The sequence below is a fragment of the Cyanistes caeruleus genome, chromosome 1 (genome assembly GCF_971803275.1).
Source record: "Cyanistes caeruleus chromosome 1, bCyaCae1.hap1.1, whole genome shotgun sequence".
Lineage (NCBI taxonomy): Eukaryota > Metazoa > Chordata > Aves > Passeriformes > Paridae > Cyanistes > Cyanistes caeruleus.
This window is the reverse complement of record NC_141701.1, coordinates 110,086,258-110,109,855: the sequence shown is the minus strand read 5'-3', so window position 1 is coordinate 110,109,855 and position 23,598 is coordinate 110,086,258. Positions and strand designations below refer to the sequence as shown.

Here is a 23,598-nt window from a genome sequence, read left to right as displayed (position 1 = left end):
AAAATGTCACTTGGAAGAATTATTTTTTCACTATTTGATGGTTACTCTGATTGGCCCTTTTCAGGTAATAAATGGTGTGTGTGTTTCTGTTTCTTACTGATCCTCTGTAAAATTCTACAAAAGACTTTTAAATGTACAAAAAGCACAGTAAGATATTAAGGTCATGACTGCACCTAAGACTTCACACACATAAATTTTTTGCCTTTTGCTTGTAGTACTGTTTTACTTTTGGAGCCAGATATTAAAATTGGCCCATTTTCTTTCTAGATCAGGAAGAATAATTTCTTTCAATTGACGTTGATATATCCCAGACATTGAAATTTTTGTATGGTTAACTCTTGCCTCCCAAGATACTGTGCAGAAAACCGCTTCCACTAAGATTGTTAAACCCCTTTTTCCATTGTCACAATTCCACATCCAGGTCCTCCTCTGCCCCAGTTTTTCTTCCCTTTGGTAATATTTGCTGTGTGAGTATTCCTTACTTCCCACCTTTTACTTACGTTATGTGCCTTCCTTCCTAATTTCATCTAATGCTTGCTTTCTTTCCTTCCTGCCTGCCTTTTGCAGTCAATATTCTCTGGGAAGGTCATATATTCTATATGTTATCTTAATATTATTCCCTCCACCCCATGCCTTTTTGCAGAGGCAGTGTCAGATGATGAAATTCAGGTCTCTGTTTCTGTGTCATAGTTTTTCATTGCTAACAAGACAGAATCAGTTCATTCTCATTTGTCCTTCCTCTGAAGATACTTTCATCCCCCTTTTTCTTTTGTGTCACATAATGCTGTAATTTGCTGTCTCCAAGCTCCTCTTCCTGCCTCCTAGTTTTGATTATTGCTTTGCTGCCTTTTCTCCTCATTTTTTCAAATGTGTTATAGGGATAGAGGTTTGCATGTTGGTGATGCTTCTTACCTAAATTTTGTTTATTGCTATACCCATTTGCATTTGACTGAAGCCAAGGTTTTTTAATGCTTTATAATGAGACAAGGGAGTTAAAAATTTAGGCATTAATTAGGAATAGCTAACTTGGAAACATATATTATCTTTAAAATGTATTCCGTTTGGTAGAGAAATGTATATTATCTCTGTAACCTCTGCTATGCTTTCAAAAGCAGGATGAACATCTGCTAGCTGTGCTAGCAAAACAGTGTGAAAGAATGCAGGACTTTTGTGCAAAGGAAGGAGTAATAACCCAAACACAGGATGAAGGGAGGCAAGAATGCCAGAAGACTGAGATAAAAGGGTTGGTCAGACCCCAAAACTGGCCAGGACTAGTCTTGTGGCTTGTGACCATGACCAAGGGGCCAGGGAGCATGTGTGAAGAGGAAAGTGCTTTTAGTGATTCCCCCCTCACCCCAGGCATTGAAAACCCCAAAGATACAAACCTTCAATATGATTTGGTCTGTGAATTCCTCCACGATTTGTCACTCTATTGGGAACGGCAAAAGAACAACACAGACTCTCTCGTGGAGTCAGAACTGGAGAAGTTTCTCCCAGTTTATTACCACGGGTCTTTTTTATAGACCGATACATGAAAAGTACAGAAAACTCTTATTGGTTAGTAAACTAACACATCACCATCATTGGTCAGTGGAGTTCACCACCCCTCGACCTTCTCTTGCAAGAAAACAAGGAACAGACAAACAGCACCTGCAAGGCTGTTTTCTATCTCTGAGGATTGTTTTAATTCCTCCTTATGAATTCCCAGGCCACTTTCCCAGGCAAGACTGAGAAAGCTATGTGGCCTGTAATTTCCACAGGCACCTTGCTCCCTGCTTCACAGTTAGCATCCATAATTCCCCCTTTTTGTTTTAAAATAAAAAAGCAGTGTTTGTAATCTCCTGCTGGGCCTTGCAGGAAAGAGAACGAACACAGCACAAGAGGTCTCTTTTAACAGAACTTGGAATGGATACTGATTTAGGATGATTTTCTCTAAGGATTGTTTTCTTTGCAAGGACTTGATGGTTGACTAATACAACTATTTCAGTGAACTAACACACATACAGGAAATAAAACATCGTTAGTCTGCTCAGAACTGACAGTCTAACTTGTCAACAGGGAAGTTTAAAAGAATACCAAAGTGACAAAACTCTAGAACACCCAGATCCAAACTCAGTGAAACTCTACTCAATTCTACACATGCAAAATCCATAAACTTTTTGCAGATCAGCCAACAATGCAATTCACAATGCTTTGAATGATTACTTTCCCTCTGTTGAGGCAATACAGAGTCAGAATAGGAGTTACTCTGGTCCTTTATTCCTCTGACTGGAATGTAGTTGATGCCTGTTGAAGGAGTATAGGAATAGGAAAAAGCCAAAGTAGTGTTTTGTCTCAGCTTCCTGTAGGCTGTGAGTTGAACTCACATTATTGCCTCTGATACTACTTGCTGAGTTTATTTTCAATTAATTAGTCTAATTGTTGCTTTAGCACATTTTGCTTTTGACATTCAAAGTATTTTGTGGGAATGTTTAAATTTGTTGTATAACATTCCATTAAAACAAAACCAAAACCAATAAACCAGTTTCCATACTGTTTCTCAGTGCATTTTTTCACCTTTTCTCCCTTGCTTATAAAAAAATTATGATCCTATCACTCATCTTTTATTTTGCCCATAAATTTGTGTTCTTTACTATCTCTTTCTACCATTATTTATTTTGTCACACATTCAATCTCTTTTCAGCCTCACAGTGTTTCCTTTGACATGGAGTGACCAAAATGGTGTGCAGTTTTAGAGTTGTCTTATTAATTTTGTATCTTTGTGCATTGTTTTATTCTGTTTCATAATGATGCCTAAAACTCTGTTTGCACTTTTAACCACTGTTTAGCATTGACCAAAATTCTGAGCACTCTCCAGAGTGACTCAGCTTTTCTGAGAAAAGATTAATGGTTTAGCATCTGTCATTATGTACCTAATATGGTGTTTTTTCCCCTGTGATTTAACAACATTTAATTTTGCAGGCTGTTTACTACATACAGAGGAGAGATCCTTGTACAACTTTCTATAGCAGGCTTTCACAAACCAGACTATTTGTATCACTGGCTGTGGAAAATTGCCAGGCTTGCTGCAGAGAATTGTCAAGGCTGGTTGAGCCAACGTGAGCTGAGACGCTTGTCTTGCACCTGGCTAGAGCAAGGCTTAACAGCTCAGTGTGTGGGGTGAAGCAGAGGTCTCCCAGCCCAATGTTGTCTCAGTGAAGCAAGAAGAGCACTTGGCACCTCTGTACAGGGATGTTGACCCTGAGATGTGAATCTCCCTCACCCAGGTGTAACAGGGCACGTTAAAAGTGTGCATATGGTCCTTTGAGGAGACAATGGTGTATGGTTTTAACAGGTTGATGGAAGCAGACTACTGGGCAGAGATCAGACAGCCTTTACTGCTGCTTTGACTTTTTTGAAGCAATGCTGAAGTGTCAAGGTTCTATTCTACCTTTGATTCATCTGTAAGTCCCATAACTCAGCTTGCCCAAAGGTCAAAAAGCCCCTCATCATTCTTCCTTTGCACGTGAAAAAATACACCCATCAATATGAAAATGAGAAAGGGGCTTCCCCCCTACCTATGATAGCAGCAACATTTGACCAATTATATTTGACTACAGTCCACCCCCATTCACCCAAGAATATAACACTGACATTTGGAATCTTCCATGTAGAGGATGAAAATATGACCCCAGGTCACTGACAAGTTGTTGGGTTTCCTCCTCTCTCCACCCCAAAACAGGTAGGGCTTTTTTTTTAAGATTTGTGATTCTGACTGTGTCAGGACATACTCTGGTGAAATCAAACTGATTAACTGAAGTTAAGTTTAGTGAAAAGCTGATTTTGTTACTTTAGCTTGAATTGGTAATTTAGCTTAACTAATTGCCAGCTTGCCTTGATATATTTATCATTAATGCAATAAGTGCATTTATCAATGGCTATTCCAAATCTTTATTTCTGTTGCTCAGATAAACTATACCAGTCATGAATTTGTGATTGTGAAAGTTCTTATTGAATGTGACTGGACTTAGAGGGCCAAATTGGTTATAATCAGAAATTCAGCGTAGCTGCACCCAACCCTTCTGATCTCTGAGGACTAGCTGAAATGCAAGGGTGTTTATTTTCTCCCAGATTGCATGCTCTAATACAGCACTGGCTCTTCTCCTTATTATTTCTTGCCATTTTTAGGTTACTTGTGAATTTTTTCAATAGGTGACCACCTTGTTCAGAAACAGAAGTTGGATATGCTATGTTCAGGTTTGTAGGGGCCTCCCCCTTCACCGTTTTAAGAACTGGCATCCCATATATTTTACCAATGGTTACTTTTTCCTCTAGTTGTTAAAGAGGAACACTGTGTGGGAAACTTTATGTGCCCCTGTATGTAACTGCCTTCCAGATTTCTACTCTCTTATGAGTGACATAAGAGACATCCTTTCCCAAGTGCTCTCCTTTTATAAATTGCTTCCCACCTTCCACCTGAGATGCTGTTCATGTTTCTACACTGTTGCTTAGCCAGGACATTGTTCTCTTGTTGTTTCCATAGACTGTGCTGTTTCACATTTAGTCAGACTATAGGTAATCTCTTCCTTTTTTAGGTCCAAGTACAGCAAGAATACGGTAGTTGTCACTACTATAAAATAAATAAAACTAATCACTCTATTGGCCCCTTCCCCCTTCATGTAATTTGCATTATTTTAGTCATTTAAGTATGTTGAATAGTCTCTTCATCCTACATTAAAAGGTTGTCGGTTTGTGTTTTCCAGTTTGATTCACTACAGTAAATATCAGGTGAATATATTTTAGACATGTGATGATTAATATTTTAAAGAGTTGGGGAGATCTAGAACTTAGAGGCAAGGAGCGAAGTGACAAGAAGCCAAGGAAGGTAAAATAGCTCACTAAAGAATGGCTGCTGTTTGTTCAGAACATCTTTGAATATTAATATCTGTTTTGTCAATAACTTGTTGAATGTGTATGCACAAGTGTTAAATGGATTCTGCAATAATTTGGGGAAATGTTACCCATATTTTTCAGCTATGTAGGAGCAACTCCTTATATCTATATTTATGGGCCTGGTTTGCTTGGCTGTTCCAGAGCAAATCTGTTTATATGCTCCAGTGCATAAAATGTTTTCTTAAACAGACAACTGATCTGGGTTTATTTTTGTGCCAAGTACCACAAATTTATTGTTACATAGGCTAAGTATTGTATTTTCAGGACTGAACCACTACCTATTGATTATATTAAAGTCTTTTTGCTACAAAATTAATTTTTTCTTCATTGAAGGCTTCTGAATATTAACCCAGACCTCTGATTGCCACAGATGGTACTTTTATGAAAATAGGAAGTCAGGGAAAGCATAGGTGAAAATTTAAGCCTTTAAGTTTGTATATGATATTTTAATTTTTAATATGCTAGAAATCCCCTCTATTCATAGGGCTTTGGATTTATGAAGCTATTTGAATAAAGGAATCAGTTATATTATACCACTAGGTGTCCATCTATGATTAGATTGAATCTAGAATTTTTTGCATGGTTAAAGGAACGGAAATTGAAAAAGTACATTTTTAGTTTGGGTCTGATTTACCTATGAGTGTGGTTAAAGTTGCTTAAGTTAATTTTGATTTTGAAGTTTTCTTGACTCACAGAGAATTAGATTTGGTTTTTACAGTCAAACATCCAGTATTCAGACTGGTCACAAATTTTGGGTCCCCTTACCCCTGAATCACTAGAGAAATAGCAGTCTGAAATATAAAATCATGTTAGTATAGATTCTGTAGGGTTTTTTTTTTTTAGTTATACTATTTCAGCAGAGATTATTGCAGTCCTCCAAAATTTCTTAGTTTATTGCATAAAGTAATACAACTTTCTAAAAGTAAAATGTTCCTCCTTACACTTTAAGAACAGTTTCTCAGGTTTCTGGGCTGTAATTTGTGGCATCTCTTTTGAAACAGTCATGGTGATAGGGACCTTATTATAGAAAGAGGGAAGAAAAGAGATAAATTCATCTTGATACCAATATATCAAAATCTTTAACATAAACCTAGTTAATTTTCTCAATTTTAAGGGCAGAAAAGTTATAAAATAGATGCTAAAATGTGTCTCTGTCATCTGTTGAAAAAAACATTTCTGTAAGGAAAGCCTAATTCTTCATAGGATATCAAATTTTTACCAGAAGCAACTCCTGAAGGGTTACTATTGGCTGATATTTTATTTCCTTTTTGAAGAAAAATTAAAATTCAGGCTCTATGCATTGTGTGATATGGGCCTTTTTTAAAAGTGTTCCTTTGATGCTATTTATTTTCTCGTGTCCGATGAAGGCATTTTAATTAGCATGACTAATGTTATTTTCAAGAAACTTGAACTTAATCAAGGAAACCCTTTACTAAAACAACTTGTTATGCTGTCAAATTTGTACTCCCAGGTAATTAAAAATTTAAAACTCTTGACACATTCCTCAGTGTGATGGGTTGACTTCAGCTCGCAGCCAAGCTCTCACACTTCTACCTCCACAACAGGACAGGGCTGGAAGAGGAACAGAGAAAACAGGAGAACAGCAGTGGGAAAACTCATGAGTCAAGATAAAGGCAAGGAAATCATTCACCAGTTACTGTTGACAAAACGGACTCCAGCTGGGGATTAAAGTAATTTATTGTCCATTATCATAAACATTTAGTTAGTGATTTGGGCGTTGGGAAACAAAGATAACAAACATTTAAACACTTTGTGAAAACACTTTTCCTCCCACTTTTCCAGGCTTAACTTCACTCCAGACCCCTCCCCTCTTGTTACTGGTGGAAGTTACATGTAGTACTTTAAGAGAGGGAGATGTATGATGAAGGAATTAGAGGTCAGTATGTAACATTTTGTCCTTGCTGCTACTTGTTCCTCTATTCTTCTGCTATGTTTACTTGTGTGCTTTGTTCAGGTCTGGGTTCTCCACTGACTGTAGTCCCTTTGGGGTTGTACCTGCTCCAGCATGGACTGCCTTCTACTGTGACCTTGTTACTCTGTTGGTACCATACACTGTCCTCTCAGTCTTATCTTTTTCTGCCCTTTCTTGAAATATTTTTCAGAGAGGCGTGACAATCTTTGGCTGGCTCAGATTCAATATACAGTGGGTCCATTGTTGCGTCGGCTGTTTTTGACACAAGGTAGCCCCATACTTCTTTTCGCTGAGACCACTTCTGCAACCCCATCACCACTACCAAAACCCAGTTCTTTATACCCCATTGTATTCATAAAGGTATCAGCTTGAAGAGAAAGAAGAGATTATTACAAATAAGGATTTTTCCTCCTCAGATTTATTAACAGGCAACTCTGTAGAACTCAGCAGTCGGTTGGACTGAATTAGTTACTGCTTGATATTAGATATGTAAGGCACAACTGGAAACCTATTGGAGGTTAACAAGACCCATATAGAGGATATGTGGATTTCAAGTTCCCTTTCTAGGGTTACCCTCTTCTATTTGCAGAGGGCGTACCCTGTGGTGCTGTTTATGGGCTAAACTAAATCCATATCTGCAGAAGGAAACAATCCCTGCTGCCTCAGCTGATATTGCTGAATCTGGCAGGGAAGACCCTTGTTGAAGATCCTTGTTGGTGATCAGGTATAAGAAACTATTGATGCCTTCTGTGGGTTGTCCTTCATGTACAGGTTGTGTCTTTCTGTGGCTGCTGCTCTCATGAAGGTTTGGGTATTAAGAGTGCTGTCTTCTCCTGTTGGGAGAAGTTTTGTGTAAGAACGTATTTTTGCTATTTTGCCAGCAAAATTAAGTTTCTGAACTCGATTTGTATCAGTTGTGCTGTGCCAAGTACTGTGTGAAAGCCTAAATACTAAACAATGAGATCAGTGAGAAGGTAAAACTCCTTTGTGCATACTGTCTTTTGTAGGGTAATGTACACGAGGCAACTGCTCATTGAGTTTGTACTTGACCTTCCCAAACAGTAAATTTGTTTGCACATCATACTCTTAATTGAGACTGTGTCTTTCAGGTGCATGATTGGTCTCTCTTGATTACATTCTTCATAACCCCCACCCCCCCAAATCTCACACTGTAATCAAGTTCTGATTGCTCTCTCTGATTTGTTAGCAAGTTTAACAGTTCTAATAAATATAGATATATCAAAATGGGTTAAATTTCAACTTTCGTCTAAGTACGGAAATGTCCAGCAATGGGGAAAGTTTGAAGAACATCAGTTGGACTTGATTAAAAAGGTCAGCTCAGTGGACTATGGGGAGGTTGATTTTTTTGATTTTTTTTTGGAAAATCCTTGGGATCACTGTAATGGTTTCTGTGGATTATAAGTAAGATGGTTTGACACAGGACTGGGTAGTTTATCCTCCTGCCAATACTGCTAATGAATTAAAAATTCATTCTGATTATTTTGCTTGATGTGCTTACTCTAATTAAAAACTAAAATTTTGCTTTAATTAAAATATTGCTTCTCTATTTAACTACATTCTTGCAAGATTTCATCGAATAACCATACTCTTTATAACTGTCTTCCAGGGTGAGCAAGATATTGGATGCTTGAAAAACCTTTTCCTTCATGAATGAACTTCATTACTGTACTAATGACATCTGACTGAATTTTGGAGATAGCTTTGTGGTAAAAACATTTTCATGACCTTAAGCTATAAAATCTGGGTGAAAAGAACAAATGTATATGAAGGAATGATGAAAAACTGCTCAGAATAATTGTAGTGGGAGGATGGTGTACAATTGCTCCAAGGTAGTTTTGACCCATCTTGGTAATATACCACTTTTCTGAGAAAGCTTTTCCTCATGAATTGATGCAGAGGACTAATCTGATAGCATTTGAAGTAGATACCAAATGTACATCTTCAGCTTTCCCCAGTCTTTCCCTGCGTGCATAAATACACTTGTGCTCAGACAATCTGGTTTTTGCTACAGATTTTTTCCATTTTCAAGTCAAATGACATGATTTCATCTTTCATCAAATTACATGATTTGTTTGAAAGAGACCAGACATGTTATAAGCAGTAAGTAGGGAGGCATCAGGCAGATTCCATTACGAGTGCTAAAATAATGCCATTTCTGTTGCATAGGAGTGCAGCAGAAAAAAAATAATGACATTGAAGTCCTGAGGACACCAATGTGTATGTAATGGTGGACCTTGTTAGGATATTGCATATCCTAAACTTTTACTTTACCTTTGAAAATTTCACTAGTATTAAGTTGTTCATGGGCATAAGTGTTTGTACAGCTGGAACAAGATCAATTATAAGTACACTACATTTGAATCCCTTAACCTGACCATAACTCTCCAGCTATTAATAAAAAAATAGCATGCCAAAAATATTGAGTGTATTTTCAAATGAAAACCCAACTATTATTTTTTCCTTCTGCATGTAACCAGAGTCTCCCTTTAGTCCTGTGGGACCATTTTGCAGTATTTACCTCTGTGATAAAACAACACTGAATAAAGTCTAGTATGTAGTGGATTTTATAATCTGCATTGTTGCAGCATGTCTGCTCTGAGCTACCAAAATAAAATGGTTGAGTACAATCAGAAGGAATTAAGGACAGAAAACCATGACCTGGAAATGTCACTTCCGATCTGGCTGTCATGTTCCATAACCTTTCCACATGGTAATGTGACCTGTAGAGTCTCATTTTTGGTATGTTCTTACTTATACATTGAGGGTTTTAAAAGGCAATAAGGTATTTATTTTTCAACAAAATTGTGTCTGCCTCAGACACGTGAGCAGCATGATGATATGAAAGCATCCATCAGAGCTAAGACAAATTCCTGTGCTTTGTTTATTTTTAAAGTACTGCCAGCAAGGAAGTTGGCAGTGAACATAGTCTGGAAAACAGAGCTGGGGCCTCCACCAGTACTGGTGGATGAACATTTCTTTGACTCTTTTGCTGCCTAGAAACAAAGAACCAGTTTAGAACTAGAACTGGAGCAGCCTGGAAGTTATAGCTAAAATCCCCAGTGTATCTTGCAGGAAATTGTCTTTCTGCTGTTTTACAAGTGATATGTGCATACACTTTTTTAAAGTGGATCCTCTTGTTAGAGCTTAACTTCAGGCTCTCTGTAATGATCTTAAACTTGAGTCCCAAGAGGAATCCTTGTGTTCTGTATGGTAGATAAATTTTTCATCAAAAAAATGAGCCAATCCTTGGTTAATCAAATTTTTTTCAAGTAATTTTTCCAACCTCCCTGAAAATCTGTGTGAGAGAAGAATAAAAGAACCCAGCAGAAATGTAGTAATGCTCTAGGATCAGAGACTTCTAGAGCTAAAAGGTGGATTTTTAATGCCCTCTGATTTATTTGCTTTCAATTCATTGTCATAATTCATGGCTCTTTGTGCCTATCCAATGTTTTAGCAATCCCAACACACTGCTGCAAAGCATTCCACAACTTAAGCACCCAGTACTTGAGCCTCCATTTTGCTAGCAGTGAATCTGCGAGCATCTGGCTTCAGTTGATATCCTGTCCTTTTGTTGAAGAACCACTTCTTTTGTGAAGAGCACACAAATACAAGTTGTTCATGGCTTTGTAAACACCTACTGTATCTTTACTCAGTCATCTATCTTTTTGCAGTAGTCTGAATAGTCAGTTTATGCTTAGATGTCTTTCCAAACTTATAATTTATTCTTTTTACCCTGCTTTGTGCTTGGATGAATCTGCAGAGTTATTGCTGATCTCTGAAATCACTATTACTTCAATGGAGACATGGTTGTTTGATCATGTGAGAGAAAAAAAGAGCAGGAAAAGGAACACATGGGTTTGAAGGGTCTGTGTTGTCCAGTCAAATGCAGACATTGATGTTTCTGTCTGTGCCTCATATGACACCCTGCAATGAAGTTAGGCTCTTCAATAGATCAGGATCTTCAAAACCAAACAGCATGTCACAAGAACAGAAGTAAAACCCAAACAAAACAAATGTTTAGGTGAGAGTGATATATGTTATGAAGTAATAAAGGGAAATCAAGAAAAGTAGTAAAGGTGTGCAATTGTGCATGTTTTATTATTTGTTAACTTGATCTCATCTTTATGTATCAGCCAAGTGGGAACTATTCCAGTTTATAACAGAGCTCAATGAACCCTCCATTCTTAGGAAAATAGCAGAGTTCACTTTGCCAGATGTTCTAATTTCCTTTCTTTTGTATGAGAACTGGTGACTGCCAGAGGAGGAAAACATATTTCCGTAGAAGGTGAGTGTGTCTTTGAGGATTTTCTTTATGTGTCCTCTGATTGAAATCCAAATAATTTTCACTAAATACCAAAATTGCCACAGCAAGATTCGACTCCAGTAATGACCAAAGTGTCAAAGCCAGGAGAGTAGAGATAATGCAGACTCTATAGCCTTAAGGTTTTATATTATTTCTTTTGAGTGTTAAAGATTTACAGGTTTTACTTTTTGCAATTCCTGTTTTGAAATACTCAGACTTTTCAATATCTGTAGTAGGACACAAAATTAATCAAATGGAAGTAGAGCCTATTTAGAGCTCACTGTGTGTTCTTCTAGATAGTGCATACACATTCTCTAGACAGTGCACCCACATTCAGATCAAAACCCTGAAAACATGATGAAGATTTAAGCCACTGGAGTAAAAAATTAATGATGCAATGGTGGCATACTGGGACAGCAGAGTTTTCACCATAAGCCTGAGCTTGAACCCTTTAAAAATAATCACACAAAAAATGTATTGTGCGAAAAAACTACCTTCAGCTACAGCAATGTAAACCTGCTTCCTTTCCCTCCATCTCCTCAGTTTGCTGCCTTTTATAAAGTACCTTAATGATCCTAGCAATGCAAAAAACCCCAAAACAGGTTACCAAGAGACCTAGTTAAAAACTTTGTAGTTCATCATAAGAAAATAAATTATATAGTAGCTTTCTTTTGACCTGGAAAATGATCTTGTGCTTGGGTTTTAATAAGGAATAAAGACTGATCTTGCATTAAATTTTGAAAAGGTATACAGATGCAGTGATTGACTAGACTGGAATGGGTTTAGTCCTCAGTTTTGACTGAGCATTTTGATATTTTTTCTTTCTAAGAAAATTTCAACTTTATTAATACATGAAATTATCCACCTCTTGCTGGGGTTCTGCAATGCAGGTATAAAACTCCCTGTAATGATATTCATATGATGATTCAGGCTTCTTAAATTAAGAGACTGTTTTTTGGTTTTGTTTTGGGTTTTTTTTGAGGTTTTTTTCCTCCTTTTTATTTACTTGAAGAAGGTGGCTATTTAAGGCATCTATGTCTTGGCATGGTAGCTTGTCTGTGTTAGGAAGGGTAGGAATCAATTTTTCCAGCAGTTACTGCTGCTCCTCTGACCCTGCTCCTTAACTTCACTAACCCCTGCCTAGTTCCTTGTAATTTTATTCTCCACTTCCATTCCATCCTTTTATTGAAAACTGGCATCCTTGACATGGGATGCAAGCTTGTGTACAAACAGATGTAAGTACCCTGTAACAGGCAGCATAGTGTATTAGCTTTATTTGGGAGGATAAATGAGTCTGCTGTTACCACCTAATGGGGTTAGATTATCCCATAGCAGTGCCAGCTACCTTTTCTACATGCAGATATTTGAGTTCCTCAGTTTTGTCTGTGTTCTTTGACAGCATGTGTTCACTGCTGGAACTATTATGGAGCCATGAGATGTCACTGCAGTGTTGTAAACTGAGCCCAAGATATTTGTAAGAAGTTTAAAAAGTCAGGTTTTTAAAATGTGTTTTTATGAAGAATTCTCACCTTCCTAGGGAATGAGAATTTTTTATCTGTACAGGATTAAGTACACTACCTGTGTACTGTCATCATGTGAATGTCCTACAGGATCAGGATGATCCAGAAACTTTTTCAGATATTCTGCATGTAGGTTTAGTTTGAATGCTGGATCAGGCAAACATCCAGCAGTGTCCGTCTCATATTCTGACCAGTGTGTTCCCTACCCCCAGATGCAGGAGAGTCTATCAAAACATTACAGTATTTGATGCCTGAAATCAGTTTTTCAGTAAAAAGTTCAGCAAAATAGAATTAAAGCCACTACCTCCCTAAAACCACCCCAAACAGTGCCATTGCCCCATTAGTTGGTGTGGTCATCCATACTGTGTAGAGCTCCTTGTAACTGGAGCAGGGATAGATCTGCAGAAATTGTTTACTCACGTGATCTCTGTTCCAGCATTAGCCTTGCTTACCATGCTATTAGCTCATCCTGCTTTTAGCTTTTACATCTTTCTCAGTTACTGTGTTCAGAAGGGATGGACTTTCCTACTGAATCTTGCTTTCACTGGAAATAAAGCAAAATATCTCTTGTATCTTGACACTGTGTGACCTATAAAGTCACTGTTACAATAACTGGTCATTGCCTGTGCCAGGCAGTCTAAGTGCAATAGCTTTTCCTTTTCCTTCTAAGGAAAGACATTACTGGGGAGGTTGGAATGAAAGCCCCATCTGTACACCAGATCCTTATCTACTGTAAACTGTGCTATTGAAGTCTGTGGTTCATTGCTGATTTGTATCCCAAGGGATATGTTGAATAGGAAATAAATTGAAAGAAAAACGAAGTTGCTCCCTGTCTTTCCTGATACACCTGATTGCTATAAAGCAGAACAAATGGTGTGGGTTTTGAGACTGTAGGATACATAAAAGATGTTTCCTAGGGAAACAACAACAGCAGCAAAAAAGGATGACACAGCTGTAGGTTAAAGCAAATTAAAAATAAAATTAATACTGAAGAGAAAAAGTCAGGGTGCGTGGAGGCAATCAGGCAAGCCAAGACACATCTGGAACTGAACCTGGCTAGGGAAATGAAAAATAACAAGCAGGTTTTCTTCAGATGCTTAGGACAAAAAAAGGAAGAGAAAGAAACTGCACCCTGCCTGATCAGTGGGAAACAGGGGACCTGTTTATGACTGACACATACAAAACTGAAATACTCAACAACATTTTTTTGCTTTGGTCTTCAGCATTAAGTGCTGCAGTCATGTCACCCATTTCCAGGTTCCAAAGGTAGGGACTGGGAAAATGCCCACTTAAATGCTCCTTAAGAAAAGATCAGGTTTAAGACCAGCTAAGGAACCTGACTGTGCACAAATCCCATCTTTTCCAGGTGTCCTTGCCTTCTGTTCCCCGCTTTCCAGATTCCCTTGCACAATAGGTGGGAGGCTCTACAAGTGGAAGTGAACAATTACAAGGATGATGATTCATCTTGCATGGGGGTGTCCCTGAGGTTAAGTTGCTCTACTACCTGCATCAAAACTGCTTCCATACAGAAAAAAAGATGGGTGACTCCCTTCTGAAGGGAACAGAAAACTCAAAGCCTTGAATGTGGGCAATTGAGCTTTTAGCATTTTTTTTTCCCCATTTAAATTTGTGACATCTCAAACATTTCTGTAGCATGAAGAAGCATTTTTCTTACCTACAATGGCTCCAGATAAATTTGGTAACATAATGGTTGCTGTCTTCCTTTCCCTGAAGGGAAATTTGCTGTCTGTTGAGGCCAGTGTCTCTGGGTGGTAGTTCAACCCACTTCTCAACTTTCAGAGGATCCCAGAAGCCCTGCTTGCAGTGTTTGGAAGTAATTAGCATGTTTTAAAATGGGGCTGAATGTAGTTAAATTATATGTATGTCACTATGTTGTGCAAGATTCTACTTCTTTTTAGCTTTCCTGACACCAGACAAAGTAAAAGCATTTGTTTAGAAGCCCTTTTACATATGAACTGAACCTACAACCTTCAAAGGTAAAATTAGATTGTAGAAACATTATGGCTCATGCAAGAATTCTAATCAGTAAATAATTAGAGGCATATGGTAGTCTTGAACTGAAACATTGTCCAGGAAATGTTATTAGTGCTCAGGGAAAAAACATTGATATACTTGTTTTCTTTTGTGTGGTCCTAGGGAAACAGAGAGTTCTTTTTCTAGATGATGTTGTAAAAGCCAAATTCCATGACTATTATTAATTGAATATTATCTCAAAACACATTTTTTACATAGGTTATTCAGTGTGTATGGAGTGAATTTCAGTGGGCATTGTCAATATAAAAAGTATGGTGAAAGAATTTATGTGCACAATTCTTGCTGGTTTGGAACATCAGGGACAAAGCCTTGAAGGAACAGGACCCAACACCTTCAGCAGTAGTCTGGAGATTCAGATGATGTTCTTTCATCTGCCTAGATAGTCCTATGTAATACTGACTAACCATGTATGACAAAACCTTCATTTTGCAAGTGTGATCTAGCTCATTTCAGTGTTTAAAAGCTTGGTATTATAGTATTTAAAAAAAAAAATAAAACAGAAAACACTGATTTTTTTGAGAAAATGCAGCACTTGAGAGGTGCCAGATTGTATTCAAATTAACTTACCTTCAGGGAAAAATTTGAATTTTTGTCTTATTTTGGTTTTGTATAAAGATACATTTTAAAGTTTCTTAGCTCCTCACAAAACTGTTTTTCAAGATCTGCTGTAGTGAGATACCATTTCTGAGGATTATCAATGAACATTTGCATGTGGATTAAGTTGCATTTTATCTGGTGCATTCTGACTTTAGTGCATAGCGAATGTCACAAAACGCATTTTCTGTGTTACCAGCATAGGCACGCAGACACCTAAGAAAGTGTCAGATTTCCACACTTACTTTCCAGAATTTATTATGGGTTCTTCTCCCAGTGTGGCAATATATAAAACATGCTGTTTAATTTTCATTAGTTTCACAACAGCTGCAGTTGTAAAGATGATTGTCACAAAGTTACTCAGCTGTAATTGGCCTGTACACAATCATTTACATAATTCTTCCACATATTCAAATCCAAATACAGTATCATTCAGCCAAACAAATCTCCTTCATGTCAATGAATAAGAAAAGAGCCTTTGGATAAACAAAATGTATTTCTAATGATTCAAAGTAAAATATGCACCTAGTAAGAATATCAGGATGCTTCAGAAATGCGTATGTCTCTTTGCTTTGTTCATTTTACAAAGATGTTTTATTTGACAAGACAACATGAGCCTAGAACTAATTATGGGCGATGTAGTCTTGGGAAGATATTCACAAGCAAAAATCTTGATTTTTCCTAGCTTCATATTTTCCTGCCCTCAAAAGTGATAGATTCTGGTAAAGATGCATGATTTTCAGTGCTAGAAATGAGAGGATAATTAGGTGGGATTGTTTAAGCAAGTATGTTGGCAGAAGTTTTACTTCTATCGACTATTGCAAGGTAAGATTTTTTTAACATTAAGTTTTTATAAAGCAAGAATCTGCATCTTGCCACCACCAGTAAGCTCATATTTTTAGAATCCTATCTCAAAGGTACATCTAGCATATGTTAGTGAATAATTGATGGTTTAAAAATTGTGTAACGCTGCATACAAACTGTTGTCCTCAATTTTAAATTCCCCACTTTGTGGTGGCTCAGCATGAGGTGACTTACACTATTTTTTATTCTAGAAAAAGACTTTTTATAAAATTAATTTTTTCCAGATGAGTTGGAGTACTTACTCCTGTGGATAAGACGCCTTCCCACTCAATATTCCTGGAAGTAAGAGAGTCACATCTGCTGGTTTTCTTAAGAACTTTTGGCTTTGAGAAGCTGCTTTCATGAATGAAATGTTTGTGCTTAGTTCACTTAATATCCTTTACTAAATGAGTCAGTGAAGCACATGTGGGTAAGGTTTAGCCTTTATGCTGTTGACGTTTGTCTACTTTCCAGTCAAAGGGACTAGCAAGGATATGAAAAATTAATTGTATCATCCTCTGGGTTTAGCTGGCCCATTTTACAAGGTCTGTGAAATGGTTTTGGTTTCCTGCTTTAATGCTTTCTATTGATTGCTTTTATACTCTTTCCTGTATGTAAACAAACTTGATCTGTGGCACTGGCATGATACTACAGCAAAGTAAGTCTAAGGCCAGAACAGATAGGAAAGAGAGAGAGGAACAATAACAAATGTATCTCTAGTTCATAAGAACTTTCTGATGTGGGAAAACTACTCCTCCATATGAAGGAGCTATTCTTTTGGCCTCCTTTACCCCTTTTAACAGCTCCCTTAGTAGGAGATACATTACCTTCATGTGAAATACATATATACAGGTTATTGGTTAGAGTCCCAAATTGTCATAGGAGGTCCCCTTCTGCTCTTCTTTAATTGAGGCCAAAGAACAGAGTGTTTAGGAGTTTGAAAGGGAACTTACTCTGGGTCAAGATGAGTCATTGCTAGGTAAAACTCATTTAACAAGGTTTAAAGACTCTTAAGTTTCACAGCTCCATTTACTGGGTTTGGTTTTAATTTTTTTTCCCCCATCTGGGATGAAAGGTGAGATGTAACCTTTCAGCTTGACTTCTTTCTTAAGAAAACTAAGGCAAGAGTAAAGTCTAAAGCCATAGTAATGTGCACAGTTATGTTCATATGTGAGGTGGGGTGCAACATTCATATTTTAGTGACAATTTGGGATAGTCTAGTTGAATTCATACGCTTAGAGGCAAGCTTTAATTAGTTTTACCTGAGTATAGCAGTTTAAATTAGGGTGTGATTAGTAAACAGCTAATTACAGAATGTGCAAAGTGAAGAAGTGAAAGCTTATCAGACTCTCAGAAGAGCTAACTGTGGTTTTAGGTAGATGTTGTAAATATGCTGGTTAGAATTAATTTTTAACTAATGAGGTTATCAGCCATTTGTGGGTTTTTTTATTCTGTGTTAAAAAATAGCTTTATGAGGAAAAAAGCACAGACTTTTCAGTGAAGATTTCCCTAAAGCAAAGTATTGGGAGTTGGGACAGGCAACATAGCAGTGTCAGAAAATTTGTTATCTGAGTCTTACAGAATTTTTACTTCTGGCACCTGGCAGGCAGCAAGGACAGCTCTGCTTGTCTCACTGTCATATGTTATGGAAGTCACAGGTTGCTCATGCTGAGCTAAGGGAAGGTGCGTAAAATAGAGAAAGATTTTTAGAGGATCTCAGGACTTCTGAGGGAATTGTCCTAATCCTAAGGGAATATACATATGTACTTGATACATTGAACACATTTGACTTCGGGGGACACTAAAAGGGTATGGTTACAGATATGGAGATATCATAAATAGTTGGGCTTTCTGATAGAAGATTTGTTTTTGAGGGATCTTCTGGACTGAAGAGAGAAACTGTAATTTTATTTTTAATTTCATGGTAGGTTAGGAAATGTTTGAGGCTGCCAGGATACCAAGGTCTATTTATAAAATGTTGTTAATGTGTACTTATTGCAATTTGTTCTGTTTAAACCATCAGGAATATAGAAGTATGAATTATAAGGAATATCTACTTACAGGATCATAATGTGATAATTATTAAGCTTTACTGAGAAATGGGAAAATAGGCAAAAGGTTTATAAAAGGTACACCAAATACGGAAATGGAAAATCATTACATTTCTTCATTCTCTAAGATGAAGTCAGCAAGTAAACATCATCCCATTTGCTCAGAGACAGGCAGACACTGATTTTAACTGTAAATGAAACTGATTTTAAGTGTCAGTCAGTTTTTCATTGTAAGACTGGGTGTAAACTCCTCATGGTTGGTTGTGTGCTTATCTGTACTTACGTCTGTCTGTGGGGGTGTTCCTATCCTGGTGGCCACATCCTTTCCAGCTGTGTCTGCATGCCCTTCTAAACAAAACCACCCCTTGAAACATATTGAACCTCATGTTGTTCACATTGACTTCTTAAATCAGGTAAGTCACCTAGGGTCTCTTTGCTTGAATTGGTGCCTGGTCCTGTGATTCTACCTGGTATCATTAGGAAACTCCTTTTTCTCCAGAAAACCTGCAGCAACTTTCTTCCCGAGACATTTCAGCACTAACAAGAAGATAATGTACTTGTAGGAAAAAAATATGTGCCTGTAGAGAGGAGATAACTAACAAAACTATTTCATCTTTTACATAAAGAGCTGACACCTGGAAAGTATTTTGTATTATTTTTACAGCAACATTTATCTTTCTTCTGGTACAATGATTTCTCAGTATTTAAAGTTCAATACCTGGATGTATGAGGAGAGTGGTAAGGTGGGAAGGTGGGATAGACTTCTCCTGTTTTACTGTTAGGTAAAACTAGGAAATTCCACAGTGGAAAAATGGGCTTTAAATTAGCTTTAGTGAGAGAAAAGGGGATGATGGAGGAGAGGAATAACTAACTGGGGCATGTAAGCTGAAGCTTTCTGTCTGCTGTATTCTAGGACATGAGCTTATTTCAAAGACTTCAGAAGGAATAATGTCAGCATGTAGAAGTTGAAGTAATCTAACTGGAGTACTTCTGTAGGTAGGAGAAAATTATGTGATCACATTTGTTTGCACTGGTAGAGAGGGGATTTTAAGTTAAGACAAGAGAGATTGTGTTCCTATTGTTAGTATATACCAACACAAGAGGGAAAATGTCCTCAGTCAGGTGTGCAGGGAGATTCTGTATACAAGATGCTTATAAATCATAGGTGAAAAAGAGATGTTGCTTCATGATCTCCATGATGTCATTTTCACAGTGTGCTTAAAAAGCATATTATCATTTGAGAGTTCATTTTGCTCTGTCAACAAAAATCTACAGAATAACTTTTTTACCTGCCTAAAACTTTGAGGCAACTGAAGATAAGACTGGGACATTAGATGGTTAAAAAAGGAACACAAAATATATTGGCAAGTAAGCTTTGCAAAGCATTTAAAGTATTCAGGAATACTGTTGATCTTTTTCTTCCTTTGAGATTTATATACATATTTGTGCATCTCTGAGAACAAATAAGTAAAAATGCTGGCAGTAAAATGAGCTTTAAAATATGTATTATTTTATACTGTTTTCTAAGGACTTCCAATAATTTTCAGCTCTTGTCTCCTAAAATAGAATTAAAGTGGAAAGATGTCTTAGATTTTGGTGAATTGCTGCCTTAGCATCTTGCATAATTATGCTTATATATATTTATATAAGCAACTACAGATATGCAAGTATAAGTACCTTATGCTAAGACCTTGTATATACTATTTTACATTCAAATAATTTTTAGAATTAAGATATTGCTACTGTAATTGCTACTGTAGCACTGCATGTTTCTGAGTGAGTTTATTTAGGCTTTGATCCATGGTATCTATAAGCTGTATGATGTGAATTTTCCATTAAATTATTTCTCATTTTGTGTTAGTAAGTAATGAGGAATACACATAGAAGGCCTAAAGCGCCTATATCTATGCAGCTTGTAGTGCATGATTTGAATTTTGTATGTGAAGATAAGGCAAAATAAATAGTACAAGTAGGAAAATTACTCTGCACATGTTTCTAAATTGCAGTGTTTCTGAGTATTTAAAGAAGCTGCCTGATGTCACTAGGGACTAATTAAGGGAAAACCAAAGCAAGTGGTAAATATGTTCCCATCCAGCATTTACTGTTTAGGAAGAGTGGGAGAGATTTTTCAGGTCTAGGGTATCTGACCCAAAGAACAGGGAGCTTTCTTAGGGAACATTCTTGAGTCATGGGGCTGAAAGAAGCTGAAGGAGACAAACAAACCATAGCTCTTAGGAGGCATGGAAATAGATGCATAGCTAAACAGTCACAGATTATTTTGTATATTAGAATAGCAAGAGTTAGATTTTGATATAAAATCTGAATATTTAGGTAATTGAGGAAAGTCTAGCCCCTTGCTAAAACACCAACTGTATTTTATTCATCTAAGTGAGCAGCCATATATACCCTGGAAGCTTGCTGCTGTTTGGTGCTCTTGAGTTTTTCATATATTCATAGTCATGGAAATTTCTGGAGCAAAACACTAATTGGAGGCTTTGGAAATACTGGCAGCAATTTACTTATCTGCCCTTGAATATGTACGTGTCTAGCTGGGTCTGTAGATCTGTTGCAATTTATTCAAACAAGAGAATTCAAGATATTAATGCTGCTCTGGCATAATAACTGTGCAATCCAAGCAGGAACTGTGTAACACAGTAATGAAAATTAGTAAGCATTATTTTTTTGGCTAATTAATATACTTAATTGTCAGAGTAAAATGTTAGCTTATTAACAACTAAAAAATAGGCTCTTATAATTAGGTGTAGTAGTGAAAATAGATAACAGGATTAAATCTTTGTCAAAGTGATCAAGGGGAACTCTTAAGACAGTCATTAACTCTCAGGAATATATGCAGAAAACTTAGTCAAATCCAAGAAAAAATTTAATTGTGAAGATAGCATGCAAAATGGTTGCAAACCAGTTTTCTTTGTGTTAGTAAGGCTTATTAAAGAAAATTGTGATGTGCAGAGGCATGAAGGAGGTTTCCTCAATGCACCAACCCCAGCATTTCTTTTTGCTCCTCTTGAAGACTACATAATACCTGGAACCTCTTTGGTTGCCTAGGGACCTCAGTTGCAGCTGCAATTTCTGTGCCACTGCAGTTGTAATAAAAGTGAAAAGTTCCTGTATCTGTTAAATGTCTTGAAATACAAGAAATGTGGTGCTTTTTTTCGCCAAAGGTTCCAAAGAACTCTTCAAGAACTTCAGTGCAGCTTGGTGTAGTGATATTAGGAAATGAAGTTTTGCTCTTGCCTGAGGTTAGAATATAGATTCAATCAGATAATTTCTATTCATTGCCTTTTGTTATTTACAAGACCTAGGGTAATATTACATGCTGTTACCCTAATGTGCTATAATGTTAGATCAGCTGTAGTCTTTCTACTAAGTTGTCATTGCAGATCCAAGATACAGAACAAACAGTTTAATGGGTTGTTAAAGGCAGAATCAAGTGTGCTTTTATCCTAGAATAGAAAGTTATTCAAAACTGTTTTGTTCCCATTTGTTTAGTGTGCTTAAGCTCAACATGACTTTATTTTGTACTTCCTGAGAGATTTCATTCCCATTATCCACAGCACTGAGTTTTGGCTTTTGGGAAATTTTTATACTGTATTTCCATTTCTCTATGACAATTGTCTTTATTACTGGCCCACTGGTGTATTTCATTTGTAAATGAATGCTTGTTCTTATTTATGTGTATCATATATAGCTAACACCACCAAGCTTTCCATTAATTGATGTGGGGGTGGGAAATTTCAAGGCTAGAAGGGAATCTTAAAGGCATAACTCCCATTAATCTTACACTATGAATAGCTTGCTTTTAGTTGAGATTTAGATCATGGTAAATATAGCTGTGTGAATCAGAACAAAGCATGATTGTGAGAGCAAAGCATTGAACAGTTCCTGCTGGTTATATGCTGTACATCAGTGTCAATCTCTTACAATGCTGTGTTCAAAGCCTGTATGTTAAAAACTGAGGGGAAAAAATATGAATTTAAAGTGCTACTTTAATTTGCATACAGGTAGAAAGCCTGCATGTTGTTAATAAAATACACTTACCCAGATCCTCCACAATTAAAAGTCTCTTTTTTAGGGAATTATGCTCTGTGTTCATTTATCTTTGATTTTGAATTTTTTTTTTTCCCTAGGAAGGTTTTCAGCATGGATGCCTGGAAACCACTTCTTCTTCTCTACATTTTCACCTTCTCTGCAGAGTCAGAGGAAACTGGTAATACACTTAAGAAATGGCTCTTCAAGTTGATAGCAAAATTGTTTTTTTACATTTATACCCCATGTTAGAGAGGGATAAACAACTGATGAAAATTTTTTTCTAACTATGAATTCTATTAGGGATAATGTGGTATGTTTTTTATAAAACTTATAACTGAAATAAGAGAGTTTTCCTAAAAAAGTAATGCAAAATTTAATGCAACAGCTCATTAAATTTTGAGTTTGTTCACGCATGCTGTGGTTTCATATTTGCAAAAGCAATGTAAAGCTCTTACAGTTGCAAGACTTCCAAAAGCAAGGTAAGTCACAGTATTTAGCAGTTCCATTTTGGTAGTCAGGTCTTCTGGAAGATCTGTTTGAGAACTGTTCTGCCCAGATGAACAATATTTTCTGCATGACTGTCGATTTGAGGAATCTATTTGGAAAACTGTTCCATCTATGCTCTGCTAGTGTTATATGCTTCTGGAATTTGTGGAAATATGTGAGTTTAATACATACTACAAAGAAATGTGCTTAGTACTCTTTAAGTTGGTGTGAACTAATTTTTTTCCCCTTCAGAAAATAAATATTAATTATTAATGTATGCATATAGAATGGAGCTCAAAGTGCATGACTAACTTTTCCTTTGCTCTCTTGAGAGCAGGCCAACAATTCTTATGGGTATGTTTCACATACGGAACTGTTTAATATGCGTCTACTACAGATAATTTCTGAGCAGACTGCGAATTAAAATTGTGTTGTGGATTTCAGCATCTCTCCTTTTTCTACTAATGGTGTTGCAGAAAGATGTGTCTTCTGACCCTCTGCATGATCAACAGGGGAAAAGAAGGAACTAGTGGGTGATGGCAATTTAGCAGGATAGATGGAAGGGTTTTTCTGCAAAAAGCTAATCCAGTCTTGGATTCTGAAAAGCAATTAGGATTCAAAATTACTTTTTCATTAGATTACACAACCTGTAGGGAAAGAGGAAAGTTACAACATATTTCTTCATTCTGCAAGAAAATTTTCATTACAGGCATCATTTTCCTGGTAGATGGATCCTGGAGTATTTAGGGGGCAAAGAACTTCAAGATCATGCACAATGATCAATGGCAAGACAAAATCTGTGTTGGTGTGATT

General features: G+C 36.9%; 1 protein-coding gene across 2 annotated transcripts in view; it reads left to right on the top strand.

Annotated features, from left to right (window-relative positions):
- COL6A6 (collagen type VI alpha 6 chain) overlaps positions 1 to 23,598 on the top strand; it is an 83,281-nt gene that overhangs the window by 2,097 nt on the left and 57,586 nt on the right. The window contains exons 2-3 of one of the 2 annotated variants that reach the window (XM_086849889.1): positions 8,493 to 8,592; positions 22,398 to 22,477. In XM_086849889.1, coding sequence (XP_086706015.1) covers positions 22,411 to 22,477 — 67 coding nt within the window. In that variant the 5' untranslated portion in view covers positions 8,493 to 8,592; positions 22,398 to 22,410. The remainder of the gene's footprint in view (positions 1 to 8,492; positions 8,593 to 22,397; positions 22,478 to 23,598) is intronic. The other variant, XM_086849881.1, reaches the window with a different exon arrangement.